Source organism: Myotis myotis, unplaced genomic scaffold, assembly GCF_014108235.1.
Source record: "Myotis myotis isolate mMyoMyo1 unplaced genomic scaffold, mMyoMyo1.p scaffold_m19_p_7, whole genome shotgun sequence".
In the NCBI taxonomy this organism is placed as follows: domain Eukaryota; kingdom Metazoa; phylum Chordata; class Mammalia; order Chiroptera; family Vespertilionidae; genus Myotis; species Myotis myotis.
The window spans coordinates 28353188-28370541 of record NW_023416379.1 but is presented as its reverse complement, the minus strand read 5'-3'; the positions used below and the strand labels follow the sequence as shown (position 1 = coordinate 28370541).

Genomic DNA, 17354 nt, shown 5'->3' with positions numbered 1-17354 from the left:
TTGTAGCAGCAGCATGATGAAAAATTAATGTCTAATATGGAAATTACCTACTAAAACAGCATAAATGTGTAGCTAAAATCACGTATAAAGAAATATATTTGATTCATTTCATCAAGGAAATGTGTTTATTTTAATGAATAAATATTATTTGAAGATGAGTAATGAGGCATATTTGCAAAAGGATTAAATACTTTCCAACTCAATTTTAATTTCATGTGAGGCATTTGGTGACATTTACTAATCCTGAAGGTATGTGTAATTCAAAGTTCCATAAAATCTAAACATTAACATTCTAACACATCCTTGTTTATATGTGAGGAATATAAAAATATGAAATGCATGATAAAAATACACAAAAATCATACATTAAAAGCAATTGTGAAGAGTGATGCTTGAATAGGTTCATCAATGTGGCACTCAAATAGGAATCATTATGGTATAGATTGATGTCTAAAGCAAATTTTATTCCAATAAATAGAACTGAATATATTACACTATTTATATGTACATTGTAAATATTTGCCCTATGGTTAGTATTACATTTTGTGTAGGGACTTTTGAACCCATAAAGAAAAATAAGTCAATAGCCCAATGAGATCAAATAATGAAAAAATAACAGAAATAGTAGATGACATTAAAATATTAGGAAACAATTATGAAACATTTTAAAGGAAACCATGTATAAAGTGAGGAGATAAATAGAACACATACAAAGGAATATAAATGAAAATTCTAGAGATGAAAAATATAACATATGAAATAAAAAATTTACTGGATAAGTTTAAACACCACAGAAGAAAAGATTTGTGAACTTCAGAATACAGCAATAGAAATTACTCAAAAAAAAAAAAAAAAAAAAGCAGGGAGAAACGGATTGAAAACAAAAGAAGAGCAAAACTAGAGTCTCATTGAGGTGTGGGAAATATCAAGTGTTCTAATACATATGTAACTGGATTCCCCACCCCCCCCCCATAAGGGTGGGAAAATGTGGCAAAAAAAAATACTGAAAGAAAAAAATACAAAGTAAAATCTTTATGCACCAAAAATATCTTTCAAAAATAAAAATAAAAGTTAATTTCACACAATAGAACAGAATTCATTGTCAGCAAGCCTCATAAAAAATTATAAAGTTCTTGCCCAGCTGGTGTAGCTCAGTGGTTTACCATTGACCTATGAACCAGGAGGTCATGGTTCAATTCCTGGTCAGGGCACATGTCCGAGTTGTGGGCTCGATCCCCGGTGTGAGGCGTGCAGGAGGCAGTCGATCAGTGCTTCTCTCTCATCACTGATGTTTCTGTCCCTCCCTCCCTTCCTCTCTGAAATCAATAATATATATATATTCTATATAATAAAACCCTAATATGCAAATCGACCTAAAGGTGGATTGACTGATTGCTATGACATGCACTGACCACCAGGGGACAGACGCTCAATGCAGGAGCTGCCCCCTGGTGGTCAGTGTGCTCCCACAGGGGGAGCACTGCTCAGCCAGAAGTCGGGCTCACGGCTGGCAAGCACAGCAGAGGTGGCAGGAGCCTCTCCTGCCTCTGCAGCAGCGCTAAGGATCCCTTGGGGGATGTCCGCCTGCCAGAGGGCACAGGCCGGGCTGAGGGACCCCGCCCCCCATCCCCCACCCCGACACCAGTGTACGAATGTCATGCACCGGGCTTCTAGTATGTATGTATATGTGTGTGTGTGTGTGTGTGTGTGTGTGTGTTTGTTTGTGTATAATAAAGCTCTTCCAAACAAAAGAAAGTGACAACCAGATTTAAAACTTGGTTCTATGCAAAACGATGAAGAGAGCTGAAAATGGTAATTATGGAGAAAACATTTTTAAAAATTATTTCATTTTATACATTTCTTTACAACAAGTTTAAAAAATAAGGTTTTGTGGCATATGTATAAATAAAAATTATGAAACCAAAACCAAAGAACAGGAGAGGAGAAAACAAAGTTCTTAACTTTATATGTGAGATGGTATATTACATGACAGTAGGCTGTGATAAGTTATTGTAAACATTAGAGCAACTACTAAAAAGAAAATAAAGAATATCTAACAATCCCATAGTGGAAGTACAATGGAATCCAAGTGCTTTCAAAGAGAAATAATAACTAATTGAGGTAAAAAACAAAAACCACTTAAAAAAAAAAAACCTTGCCAAGCCACAGAAAAACGATACATTGAATGAATGCAGAAAAATATCAAACATTGAACCTTTTATATATAAACCTGTGCTGCTCAAGAGAATGTAAGCTTTCACTCTGAACAATCAAACACAACTGACATAAAAAATGAATCTTACCAAAATTGCATGAGTACCAAAAGAAAAGAAAATGATAGGTAAGAACAAGTTAGTTAATTCCACTGACCCTGTCCATTCAATCTTAGGGACAGGTTAAAAGAACCTAATGATGAAATGATTTACTTTACTCAAAAAGGAGTAACTATTAAAATGACTATTTTTACAAAATAAAATTCATGTTTGTATATGTTTGCAAAAACAAATATAAGCTAAAAGAATGAAATGCTAGTGGATAAATCAATTGTCCAACTTTCTGTGTGTTTTTTGTAAATTATTAACCTGTTATTGCTATAGTAAAGAATCCTTAGATGGCTAATAAAAAAGTAAGTACTCAGATAACAGGACTCTGGGTTCTGATTAATCTTACAGATTTAGAAATTAACAAAAAAGAAAATAGCTTATTTTTACTGGCTTAGTTAAGCTTGTCTGACTGGCTTTAGAAAACCCAGTTTCTATGTGATTAACAACAACAATGAAAAATAGGCAACTAATTATTAATCCTAACATCCATATGTGTTAACATCATAGTTAGCCTTTATTTAAACAAAACTATAATTTTTCACTTGTTGTCCAGAATTGAAATAACCATACATATTTACAACTTCCTGAAAACTGGATTTACTTTTTCTATGATCATATAAATAAATGGCTCTTAAATAACATTTATACAAGGTCATGGAAAGCCTTGTACAATGTCACCCCCTAGAGGAAACTTTTACAAACCAAACTTGAAACTTCATGTTTAGTTAATTAAGCAAATTTAAAAGGAAGAAATCTTTCTGGGTTTAGCTTTATCTACAACAGCAAATCTGATAGAATACATATATTTATAATACAGTGTCCGTGTTTAATGGGGACTCAAAATTTTTCTGGATTCACTAAAGAGAAAAAAGAAAAAGAGAGGAATATAGTATAGAGCTCAAACCTGTCCATTATTTTTGTTTGCTATAAGACTATAGAAAAGTATCTCTTCACACATTTTAAAGTTAACATCTACTACTTTCTATCAGATGTTTAAATAGGTACAAAAAATGTAACTAATATACTACATTAAATACTGAAATCTAAAAACTATACTCTTTCATCTGAAAATATAGCAAATTGGTATCTATCACAATCTATTTTAAAACACAAAAAGCTCTTTTTAAAGTCACAAATACACTGTTGTATTTCATTTTAACTCATCTTTCCATTTACTTATCCTTTAAAATTTTATCATAAAAAAATATTTATGGCTCTGGCCAATTGAATGTCTTCTCATGAACCAAAGGTTGCTGGTTCAATTCTCAGTCAGGGCACATGCCCTGGTTTCGGGTTCAATCCCCAGTAACAGGCCTGCAGGAGGTAACAGATCCATATTCAGCTTTCATATTGATGTTTCTGTTTCTCTCTCTCTCTCTCCCTTCAAAAACAAATAAATAAATAAAATAAACACAATTTAAAAAATGCATATATTTGTATGCTCAAAATTCCTAACTTGCTTATCATACTTCTCTGCAAAGTGTACAAAAGCTAAAATTTAAATTAATCAAAATTTCCTGTGAGGTAAGGTGCTAGGTGTTAAAATTTTCCTTTTGAAATTTAGTTTTTATACTTATTGTAATGCATAATTGATCAAACATTAATTTTATATATCTTAATAATCATTATATACACTTCATTGACACTTCCAAAAATACTGACTATTGAAAACTTCCTAAGCAAATACTCTCAAGGTTTTATTATTCTTATTTGCCTAAGTAATTCACTTCATTGTACTGATGGGGTGGTCATAATAATCTGACCGGTCATAATAATCTGGCCACACAGTTATAAAAGCTAAATTTTATTAGAAATTCATCTTATGCCCTAGCCGATGTGGTTCAGTGGATAGAGCATCAGCCTGTGGACAACCAAAGGGTCCTGGGTTCGATTCTAGTCAAAGACACGTATCTTGGTTGCAGGCTCCTCCCCGGCCCAGGCCTTGGTCAGGGCTCATGCAAGAGGCAACCAATTGATGTGTTTCTCTCACATTAATGTTTCTCTCTCTACATCCCTCTCTCTTCTACTCTTCCTAAAAATCAATAGAAAAGTATCCTTGGGTGAGAATTAACAAAAAACAAACAAACAAAAGAAATGCATCTTATAATGAGTCTTATAATGAGTTAAACTGCATTATCTATGAACCAATACGATTTGTCATAATGAACCATATTAGAGTATTGGTTCTGTTTCTACTTTCATTTTTATTAATGTAACATGGGAGAAAATTCATTCACATAAAGCAGCAGATGAGTATGAAAGTTTTGTCATAGCAAACCACTGAATCCTTTAAATTCCTTCTGAGTATGGACTAAAAACCTTGTAATCACCTATCATCAAGTATTATCCTATCTAATAAAAGACAAAAAGGGTAACTGTCCGTACCTTCGCTATGCTTCCCATTGGCTAATCAGTGCCATATGTAAATTAGCCGCCATCTTTGATGGCAGCTAATTTGCATACTGCAGGCAGGGCTGGCCAGTGACAGACGCCATCCGGGCCCCCTGTGCGGTCGGGCTTAGGCGGCACGATCACATCACCTAAGCCCCTCCCCCAGCCGGGACCCGCGTGTGCCGCCTAAGCCCCGCTGCCAGCTGGGACCCCATGGCGATCCCAGAGCAGGCAAGTGCGGAGGGCGGCTGCCTCCAGGTGGGCCTGCTCCTGGGATCGCCATGGCGATCCCAGAGCAGGAAAGTTCCCCACAGGCAGCACCCAGCAGGGCTTGCCCCTGGTCTCTGCAGTGATCCGGTGGTCTATGAGCAGGAAAGCTCAGCCTGCAGGCAGCACCCCACCCTGGCCACAGCTTAAGGGAGAGAAAAACATGCAGTGGAGGCCAGGAGTCTGAGAGATCAACACAGAGGGACGCCTGCTCCAAGCCTCCACGGTGTGGCTAGGGGCAGGCCCCCAGCAGACACTCACACTCACACACACACACACACACACACACACACACACCAGGCCCCCAGCAGACACTCACACTCACACACACACACACACACACACACACACAGCACCTGCTCCGAGCCTCCAATGCGGCTGGGGGCAGGCCTCCAGCGGACACCACACACACACACACACACACACACACACACACACACGACGCCTGCTCCGAGCCTCTGCTGCTAGACTGTGGCCGTCAATAGGACATCCACAGAGGGCTCCCGGACTGTGAGAGTGGCAGGCTGGGCTGAGGGAACCCCACCCCCCAGTGCACGAATTTCGTGCACCGGGCCTCTAGTTTTTAATAATCTCTTGGCTGACATTTCAATTAAGTCTCCCTCAAAATTTGTTTTAAAACTAGAAAAGAATTTGTTACCCCATCAGTAAAGTTATTTATTTTCTCAATTCCCAGGAAGCTTATAAAAAAAAATTCATCTTTTTTTTTTTTTTTTCAGTCAGAGGCAGACACAGGATTGTGAAAACTGAAATAACATTTATTTCAGCATCCTCTGGCAAATAAGTTAGCTTATCACTTGTTTTAAATGTATTTCTGAAAAAAAGCAGAACATCCCAGAGTTAAAGATATAGCTATTTAGTTAAAGGAGAATGCCTACCTTATTACATAAGACAAAACCTGATGCTAATGCCAAACCAATCAGTCAATGAGGTTTACTTTTTCAGATAAATACGACTTAATTTTCCAATTCGAATAAATATGTTAACCTATATCTCCATGTGCTTCATGTCATCTGAATTCCAACTCTAACATTTTGATAAGTCACAAAGCCCTACATGAGCTTGTCACTTGGATGAAAAGGCAATGGCCTCGTAAGCATTTCTCTTTTGCCCCTTTTCTCCCTTACCTCAGGAATGAAATTCTTTAATAATGAAGAGAGAATGAAAAGGTAAGGTCATTTCACAAAAACTCTTTACCATTTTGGGAATTCAACACATGGCAATACTGGCTAATTTTTTTGTTTGTTTGGGTGTATTTTTATTTTGATTTTTTTAGCCTGAACAGATATGTGTATAAGAGAACTTTCCAGTGTGGTCCTTCCATGTCGTTGTCCCCACAGCTAATCCGCCCCACCCATGTTGCATAGGACCTTGGTCCCAAACTGTCCCTCCTCACTCCTCTGGATAAAATCCAAAATGATCAAACAAAAACTGCTAATCTCTAAGAACAATTCCCTCATCTTCTGAAATTAATCTTGACAAACTTCAGGTGCTTCCCCATTTCATTTATAAAACATAGCACCCTTTTTCCCAAATTAGAATGTTCCTCTGACATCTTTTCTCATGCCAGCATTTTGAATAAAAGCTTATTCTTTACTCTGACTGATTTTCTTCCACATGACACAGGGAAAGACAGGAAGCTCTACCTAATACCTTAATTAATGGAAGCTTCACTAATACTAGTAATTTAAATTTTTCTTTTTTATGGAACCTGGAGGTTTTCTACCTTCATCCCCAGGGTAACTTGCCCTAAAAATACTCATGATTAATAAGAACATGTCTTTCTTCTTTAAACTAGGAGAATGGCAATTGTGAACCGGATGTGGAAAAAGAGAAAGCAGCATATTGCATTGCTACTGTAGCCAAAGGAGCCTTGCAAGAAAGAAACAGGGAGTTGAGAATTGGGAAAAGGATTCCTGTAGAATTACTTACACACAGAAGTCTGAAAAGTACTGGTTCAGCATGCCTAGAGCACAAGTTATATACCCATGAATACAGCAGCTACAGGAATTATCAGACAGCATATATGAATATAAATATATTTAAATCATTTAAAGAAATAAGAATGTTTAAGAAATATAGTAACAAAAGATTAACAGAAATGGGTAGGTCAATTTGAAAAGAAACGATAACAGAAGATCTAGAAATAAAAAAATAAAGTAGAAACACAATACCTGGGTTATACTACAGAATACCTATATGAAGATGAGCACAGACCTAAAGAAATTACACCAAATGTAGCTCAGAGAGACAAAGGGATGCAAACTCTGAAAGCATTAAGAAACAAAGAAATAAAGAAGGAAAGTGCAACACATGTGTAATCAAAATTTCAGGAGAAAATAGATAAAGAATAATATGCCAAAGTCTCAAACAACGTACTACTTACACAAAAGGAAACCAAGGACTAGAAAATCAGAATACAAATCATAGGGAAGAGGGTGGTAAACTGGCTATATTTTAAAATTAAGAACTTTTGAACATCAAAGGACTTTATGGAATGAACTCGGAGGAGACATTTGCAATGCATACAACAAAGGAATAATATCTAGATTATTAACACATATGGTGAAATAGAATGGTCAAAAGCAATAAATAATATTTCAATAGGAAATCACAAATGATTAATTAACATATGAAAAGATGCTCAATCTCATTAAGACTCAATGAATTGCAAATTTTGCTCCAATGACACACCATTTCATGTCCACCAGACTGGCAAAAATTTAAAAGTCTAATAACATCAAACATGGTGGGTATGTTCATTTTATTATTCCTTAAATTGCATACACCCACTATATATGTTCTTTAATATGCATATGTTTCACTAAAAAATATTTTTAAGTTGGATTTAGCAATAAAAATGTTTGTTCTTGACCCTGCTGAGCGCAGTTTCAGTGAAATAATGGGCATGAAAACCAGATTTCAATGGGCTGATAAGATTCTATGGGATAAGGTTGTAAAAACAACTACAGGCAGTTATTTCAAGCTAATCTTTGAGGTTGGGCACACAGGAAAGCAACTTTAGGAGAATGTCACAGTGAGAATTTCTCCTATTTTTTAAATGAAGGAAACTGGGGTAAGTTTAGAAAGAAATGGTGAGAGGGAGAGGATAATGACACAGGAAATAAAGGGTCCTTGGGTAGTCACAAAGGCATACAACACAGGGCCCATGAATAGAGATTAGTTTCAGACATGGACTATAGCTCCTATTTCATTGTTGTAAGCGATTACCTCTTTGTCCACATCACATCATTTTTCTCCTTACTCTAACCACTCCAGTTACAATGGCTGCCTGATCCTCCTTCAACAGACCTCCCTCAGAACTTTTGTACATGTTATTCCTGCTATGGAGAAAAGAGAACACTGTTTGCCAGATGGAGCAAAGCCTGTTTTCATTCAAGTCTTTGCTCAGATATGAACTCATTGAAGCAGTTAACGGACCACTTTGAAAGTGAAATTTCTTCCGCGCTCCCTACCACCCTGCTCCTGGTACTCCTATTCTCTTCCCCTGCTTTATCTTTCTCCATAACCTTCTAACCGTCTACATAATATACTCATCATATTGTTTAATCTCTCCATCCCACTGCATGCAAACTCCATGAATGCGGGGAACTGTAGCCACAGTGCCTGGTAACGCTTGACATAAGTACAAGCTCAATATAAATACACGCTGAATGAGTGATTAATGGTCCCTGCTTGAGGAACCGGATAAGTATTCAACTGAAATCATACTGTAAGATTTGAACAAAATGAGGCAAAGCCTAGAGAGTATTCAACTTACTGACTCCAGAATAGGTGACATCTGGGTTAGATTTTTAACCATTTGGAATTTGCCAAGTGGAGAATAAAAGGTAGATGCTCCCAGGTGAAGAACATGGAGATTCGAAAGGGCCTTGCACATGTGAGAAATGAAAATGGGTACCCCTGGACTACAGCAGGGTGACAGAGGATCAGATTTCGGCCAGCTTTAGTAACAGTCACAACAGAGGACACCTTATGTGGAGCTTAACTCTAAAAGTCCTTTTCAAGAGATTTACAGTCGCCAGGTTACTTATGTGCAATAAAGTTGGAGTACGGGATCTAAAATAAAATGGACATAACACTACTAGAACTACTCTCTTCACTGCGAAGGAAAAATGTTTGAACAATTTTAAGCCGTGCTTCCTTTGCTTCGACTGTACATTACAAGTATGACAATCAACCAAAGCGAGAATGTTGCTACCAAACGTCTAAATCGCAGTATTAAAACGACAAATTCTCACTGGTGGGAGAGAGCAGCTTGGATGCAGAAGTGGGAATGGTAAACTCAAAACGCTTGTGTTGTGGCAGATACTCTCCATTTAACCATGTCTGAGTCTTTGACCTGGTTTGCATTTGCCATAATTAACCTGCACTTACGGCTATGTTTACAAAATTAGTCTGTATTCCTTTTGTCCACATCGCTACTGTCTTTGGGACGCTCACCACCTTCGCTACTCCAGTTCAATTGCTCAGCTACCCCGGTTGTTGTCAGGTTTCCCTGGCGGAGATCAGAGGCTTGTGTGTGTGCACACAGACAAAACACAAACAAAAACACCTTCGGGCAGTCTGTTTCAGTGTTCACGAGGCCAAGGAGTCAGTTTAGGAATAGGCCTAACACAGGAGGGACGGTGGACACCACGGTGCTTCTGCAGTTTTGCCTTGGCAGGGCCTGCACGGGGGCAGAGCAAAGGTCGGGACCCCGCGGGAGGAGGGGGCACAGGTTAGAAATCCAGTCCGAAGCCAGGAGGCGGGGCCTGCCCCTAGGACCCCAGAGAGGCGTGTGGGCCCCGGGAGGGACGGAAGGCCGCGGCGACTCGGGAAAACTCACAGTAATAGGCTACAACGGGGTCCCGCTTGTCATGCTCCTGAGCCGTCCTCAGATGATGCTGTATGCTCTTGAACTGTGGGGGCAGCGGGGGCAGCGGGGCCAACGCAGCCATCTCCACGCCAAGACTTCCCACTTCCTACTCGCGCGCCGCCGGGACTTCCGCTTCCGCGGGGAGGTCACGCGCACGAGCGCGCACGGCAAGTCCCGCCCACTCTCCCGTTGCTAAGCAACAAGTCAACGACGGGTTTCCAGCAGGAAACCATCTCAGTGCGCTTGGCTCAGGAGAAAGTCTGAGAGACACCAGCGCTCTCTCCTGGTGGGAAGGAGAATGTTTGTCTTGTTTTAACTTCTGTTGGTGGTCACAGGCCCCATCACCCCTTTTATGGCAGAAGGAAGGATAGAAAGGGAAAAAAACAAAATAAGGTTTATTGATTTGAGAAAAAGGATAAAGGCGTGAATTGCCCTTGGGACCTTTGAGAGGTGATACATTTCTGTTGTTTATAAGCTATGCAGACGGTGGTCTTTTCTTATAGCAGCCCAAACAAACAAAGCCATTATGATTTCTTTCTCTTACTCCCACTATCCTGACTTTCCAGTCAGAAGTTGCTGGTCGTAGAGAAATTAATGAAGCAAAGCAGAGTGGGTGAACCATAAATGTCTTTCTCTGTCTTATGACTTCTCATTTATTCTCTTTGTATTACTTCTTGATTCTCAACTGTGGTTGTTCTTAAAGATCATCTCAGAAGTTTTCTTAAAGATTCATATCTAGGTCCCACCACAAGGCATTCAAATTTAATTGTTCTGGGTTGGATCCTAAATATCAGCACAGTGGGGCCTTGACTTACGAGTTTAATTTGTTCTGTGACAGAGCTCGTAACTCAAATTACTCGTATGTCAAATCAGTTTTCACCATTACAATGACACGTGATGCTGGGCTGATGTTGTGGCGTTCACTGTGACGTTTGCTGTGCCAACTAGTGGTGGGGTATCTGAAGCTGGCTCGTAACCCGAATTTTAGCTCGCAATTCAAAGCAAAAAATCGGCTGAGAGATGGCTCATATCTCGAAAAACTCGTTAGTCGGGACACTTGTAAGTCAAGACCCCACTGTATTTTGAAAAAGTCTTCAAGAAATTTTAATGGAATATCTAGGGTTGAGGACAAATGCCCTAGTGAATCACCAGCACACACCTGATTCTACAAGCCTTCCCTACTCTTTTCAAGCCAGACCTTCTGCCTTGATTGCCTCAGACAAAGAGTGTACTTACTGCTATTGAGATTAAGGTGAAATAGGATTTGTTTCACCTCATCTCCACCACAACAAAGTAATGATAACTAGTGAGCATTTATTGAAGATCTATGTACCATACATGTTTCTAGGAGCTTTATATCAACTCAATTTTTATCACAACCCTATGAGGAAGGTAGTGTTATCATTTTCATGGTTTTACAGATGAGAAAAATAGGACATAAGATGTATATAACTTGTACTAGGGCACAACCAGTAAGTATGAGTGTTCAACATTAAAATCCAGGTACTTTAGTTTCAGAGCCTGTGAACCTAGCCACTACTACTTGACTTGAATGGCTCTCTAGACCAAAAATACATTCTTGTGTTTTGTCTTTTCTCCATTTTATATTACATCCAAAAAAGACAAGTGTTTCTCTTCCTTTCTGGTGAAAGCTGCAGCTTTCTGCTATTTTCCTAATCACTCCCTTCAGGAATGGAGGTTGCTCAAGGTCCCTTTCTCAATTGCATACATTCTAGGAGAAGAGGAGCAAAGTATCCAATTAACTGAAATGGTTAGAATTGGATTTTACTCCACCTGCCAACACATGATCTTTTTTCCTAAGCACCATACTACCGTCAGTAGAGAATAATTGATATGAGTGGGGAAATTAACATAGATAACTGTTAGCCTAATAATACATTGAAATTATGCTATGAGTCAAAATAAGTATGAACAACATTAGGTTGGGTTTTCTTGTTGATATTTTACAGTAAAGAATTCACTATGATATTTTACTATGAAGAAAAACATCAACTTTCCTTTGCTGAAAAATCTAACATTACCCTTCAGGATGGAGGTAGAATCTTGGCCAGTGAGGAGAGGGCAGAGATGGGTTTCATGGCAACCACAGGAAGAAGAAAAGGGAGTGATACTTGAACTGACAGGTGTTTTGATAGAAAAAGTAAATGTTTTGCATCACTCCCTAGACTCCAGTGTATGTGAGATCATCTCACAGCAAAACTTTATGTTCCAATTGTGGTCACAACTATTTTGGTGGCAAATGACAGGACTCAATCAATGTAATCAGAAAATATATATCCATTGCTGTATCTTTGGGGTACACTGTATATGGTAGAAATTTGGGTTCCAGTACCATGAGACTCACATTCTATTAGTTAGAGATAGTTTTTTTCCTTAAAAGTTCCTGCAAAAGACTGAAAGAGAAGACCCTGATGATTTGGCCAGGCCTATTTAAACATTCATGGCTGGGTCAGGACTGGAGGTAAAAATTACAGTTTATTTTTTCAACATGCATATGTTGTTTTCCAGCATAATTGAATTATGTTAGTGAATTAAAAACAAAAACAAAATCACACAACTATATATTTGTAGAACTAATTGTAATCTTTTAGTATTACTGTAACCAATATACCTATTCCATACCAACCCCACACTGTTTGGCTTATTGTACCGTTATAGTAAGTCTTGAGAGTACATAGTGTGAGTCATCTACTTTTAGTTTGCTTTTTCAAAACTGGGTTGGCTATTCCAAGTCCTTTGTATTTTCATATAAATTTTCAAAGCATCTTGTTAATTTCTACAAAAGCTGGCTGAGATTTTTGACTTGAATTGTATGGGAACTATAGATCAATTTGGAGTGGCTGGAGTTATAAAAGATTAAGTCTTTCAAATCATGACTGTGGTTTATTGTTCTACTTATTTAAAGCATCTTTAATTTCTTTCAGCATTGTTTTGTAGTTTTTATTGTACAAATCTAGAACATCAATTGTGAAATCTATCCCTATGTGTTTCACATTTTTGAATAATATTTCAAATGACATTTTAAAAAATTTAAATTTCATTCCTTATTAATCTACAGATATATTAATCTTTATAAATTTAATTATTTATTCTAATACCTTTTTGTACATTCTTTAGAATTTACTATGTACATGTTTATTTCTGTAAAAATACTATTTTCTAATATGTATATCTTGTATTTTTTGTTACATTTACTAATAAGTATAAATTCAAAATATATGCTTATTTTGTTTTTATTTTGTCTTGACCTCTAGTTTTAATGTTAACCAGAAGTGGTAAAAGTGCACATCCTTGCCTTTTTCCACAATTATAGGAGAAATTGTTCATCCTTCCACTATTAAGTGAGATGTTGCATATAGAATTTCTCAGATACTTTTTATTTAATTTACATGGTTACCTCTTTAAAAAATATATCTTTATTGATTTCATAGAGGAATGGAGAGGGGGAGAGAGATAGAAACATCAATGATGAGAGAGAATCATTGATTGGCTGGCTGCCTCCTGCACACCCCACACTGGTGATTGATCCTGCAACCCAGGCATGTGCCCTGACCAGGAATCAAACTGTGAACTCCGGGGCTCCTCGATGGATTGCTCCAAAGAGGTAGGCCAGAGCCGGGGAGGCCTGCGGACCTCCACGTGCCTGCAGATCCCCAGGCCGGGCCCATGGCGGAGGAGCCTCTCTGAGCACCTGTGAACCCCCAGTGCAGGCACGCAGAGAGGCCTCTCTGCCGCGCCCCACCCCCGTCCCGTGCTGCAAGTCCCTGCCCACCTGCGCCTGCTGCACACGCAGCCTGCTGATCAGTCATTACTGTGACAACGTCCCTACCAATTTGCACATTACCCTATTATTAGTATAGCTATACATATAATATATTAGCTGTATTACAATTGCTAATATATTTTTGCTAAGAATTTTTAAAATCAATGTTAAATGATTATTCATTAAATGAAATGGCAAATATTCCCTTCTAATTCCTAAGAGATTGTGGAGTATTATTTCTTCTTTACACATTTGATGGAATTCTCCACTGAAGCTATGTGGGCCTGGCATTTTCTTTGTGGAAAGACTTTTAGTTGTTTTCATATTTAATTTCTTTAATATTTTCAACAATATTCATATTTCCTAATTTTTGTAGAATAAGTTTTTAGCAATCAGTGCCATTCAAGGAATTGCTCCTTTTTATCTAAATATCAAACTTATTGGTATGACATTGTTCATATGGTGTTCTCTCGCAATCATCTTAATGTTCTGTTGTGATGGGCCTTTTTTCATTTATGAAATGTCTAATTTTCATGTTCTCCTTTATTAGCTCAATCACTCTACTGAGAAGGTCTTCTGTTTTACTGATCTTTTCAAAGAACCAGCTTTTTGTTTGATTTTTCTCTATTGCTTGCAGTGTTCTATTTTGTGCTGTTATTTTTACTTTCCTCCTGGTTAATTTCTAATTTGAAATCCTAGTCTGCAATGTGATGATGTGGGGAAGTGAGACCGTTAGGAGGAGGTTAGGCATGAAGGTGAGCCTCTATGAGTGGGATCTGTGTCCTTATAAAGGGGACCCTGGAGAGCTCTTTTACCTTCTTTCCACCTTGTGAAGGTACGATGGCAAATATGTAACCAGAAGAGAGCTCTCACCAGAACCTGGCCATGCTGCCACCCTGACTTCAGAGATTCAGCCTCCAGAACGATGAGCAATAAATTTATTTTGTTTATAAGCCATCCAGTCTGGCTACCTTGCTATAGCAACCCAAGTGTAATAAAACTCTTATCAGTTTGAGGATGAGATTAAAGATTGTGAGAATGGTGGAAGAATAATATTTCTGAAACACCAAAGGAGAATTTGATAGAGCTCACAGAAAGGCTTTATTTTTAGAAATGGGGCAATATTAGCCCTTCAGTGAGGGCTACACCGGTTCCCACCTATTAAAGCTTTAAAAAATCACAAAAGAAAAACTGTTTCCAAGTAACTTAACTGTGCCTCAGAATAAAGTTTAAGTATACTTATGGAACACAAAAATATCTCCAGCATTCAACAAAGTCAAACGCCCATTCTGGGATCCAATAAAAAATTACCAGCCTTCCAACAGTGCAGGGAAGTATTACTCAATATGAAGACATTTTTGTGTGTGCGAGGATTGGTGGTAGCAGACTACCTTGGGGCAGGCAATAAAGTGTGCATTATCTTTAATGAATTTAAAAATAAGAATGAAATGGACTGAACATTGTTGCTATTTATTAGCACTAGGGGCTAGGGATTCTACACAAAGACAGTGAATAAATATTCCTTCTCTCTGAGTGGGCTATTTCTATCAGCCAACCCTCTTGTTATGCCACTGACCCTCCCACTAGAATATGATCTCATAAAGGTACTAAATCTTACTTATCTTTGTATATGAACTCTCAATGCAGCAAATGGTAAATGATACTCAGCAGCTATTTGTTGAATGTTGGTAAGCTGGATTTTTCTCCTGTGTACTCATGTAAAGAAAGCCTCAAGAATTTAAAAATCCTAAATCTAGAAATTCGTGACATCAAACATAGGCTGAATAATACTGAGGGAAAGATTGAAAACCTCAGTAATTGACTGACTCTACTTATTTCTCTAATAAGGCACCAGTAGAAGGCAGTCATACATAAAGATTTTAAATTACACCAAATGAAGATGATTATTGGTAAGGCAGACAGATAAAAAGAAATGCACTGAATTGATATAAAATTGTCTTTGAAATAATTTCATGGCTATTTTGAAAGTCTAATGTAATATAAATATAATTTTCCATTTCAATAATCTTGAATATAGAAGTGATAGTTATAACTGTGAGCACAGAGATTTTAATTTATTTCAACAAGAAACAAGAAAGCCTTGCACAATATTTTTCATACCATTTTTATTTATTTGGAGGCTATATTACCATATCATTTAATGTTAAAAATTTCAAGAAAACAGTAGAGTATAATATTAAAAATGTAATTGCCACATTTCTTCAAGTCAGTGATCAAATATAGAATGACTCTTTTAATAATTAACTCACAACTTTTGTCCTTAAATAAGTTATACTTTACATGACTGCAAATATAATTATATCCTTAAGTTTAAACTCATGGCTCAGTGGAAAGAGAGATAACTTCAGAGTTAGGAGATCTGAATTCCAGTATGATTGTGTGAATTTGGGCCCATGTATTAACCTCCTTGAGCCAAAATTTTTCACTCTGTATAAAAGGGATAATAAAAGTTTCTCTATCCACAAAATACTGTGTCTATTAAGATATTGTATGTCAGAGAACTCTATAAAGTACTATTTGTTAAATATATCTTTATTGTTGAAAGTATTACAAATGTTCCCCTTTCTTTCCCCATTGACCCCCTCCAATCTACACCCCCTCACCAGGTCTTCACCCTACTATTGTCTGTGTCCATGGACTATGCATATCCTATATAATAAAAGCCTAATATGCTGTGTCTGATCTTCCGGTCAGCCATTCAACCAATCAAAGAATAATATGCTAATGATATGCTAAGGCCACTCAACTGCTTGTTATGACATGCACTGACCACCAGGGAGCAGAAAGTTGACCGGTCGACCAGTCCCTATGATGTGCACTGATCACCAGGGGGATATGCTCTGACTGGTAGGTGAGCTTGCTGCTGGGTTCCAGCCAATTGGGACTGAGTAAGATGGGCTGGACATGCCCTGAAACCCTCCCGTAGCCCCTCCATGGCTGGCCAAACTTCCATTTCCCTCCTTGGCTCCGATAGTGCACCGCTGGAGTCCCTCGGCCTGGCCTACATCCTCTTGCAATCTGGGACCCCTTGGGGGATTTTGGAGAGCAGGTTTGGGCCCGATCCCGCAGGCCAGGCCGAGAGACCCCACTGGTGCACGAATTTGTGCACCAGGCCTATAATATGCTTATAAGTTCCCTGGTTGATCTCTCTCCACCCCCCATGCCCAGCCCCACCATCTCTCTGAGATTTGACAGACTGTTCCATACTTCTATGTCTCTGGATCTATTTTGTTCATCAGTTTATTTTATTCATTAGATTCCACATATGAGTGAGATCATGTGATATTTATCTTTCTCTGACTGGCATATTTTGCTTAGCATAATACTCTCCAGATCCCTCCATGCTGTCCTAAAGAGTAAGAGATCCATCTTCTTTAAAGCTGCATAGTATTCCATAGTGTAAAAGTAGTGGTTAAACAAGTTAACATTAGTTTTGTGTATATTATCTAATGCATGACAAAATTAAAATAGACTGAAATATTTGTTCAAGAATTCCTGCCTTAGAAGTTAGCATTATATTTTATACTAAACATACATCTTGGACACACTGAGGTATATTGAAAGAATAAATATTTATGTTTGATATTGAGGCACTCACTGAATAAGGTAAAAATAAATTACAATGATTGATCAATAATTGTGGTATGATAGCAATTAATCAACCTCTGGG

General features: G+C 37.9%; 1 protein-coding gene across 2 annotated transcripts in view; it reads right to left on the bottom strand.

Annotated features, from left to right (window-relative positions):
• The window catches only part of VTA1 (vesicle trafficking 1), a 45458-nt gene extending 35440 nt beyond the window's left edge, over positions 1 to 10018 (bottom strand). For both annotated transcript variants that reach the window (XM_036316848.1, XM_036316850.1), the window contains exon 1: positions 9850 to 10018. In XM_036316848.1, the coding sequence (XP_036172741.1) occupies positions 9850 to 9961 (112 nt within the window). In that variant the 5' untranslated portion in view covers positions 9962 to 10018. The remainder of the gene's footprint in view (positions 1 to 9849) is intronic.
• Positions 10019 to 17354: the final 7336 nt, after the last annotated feature.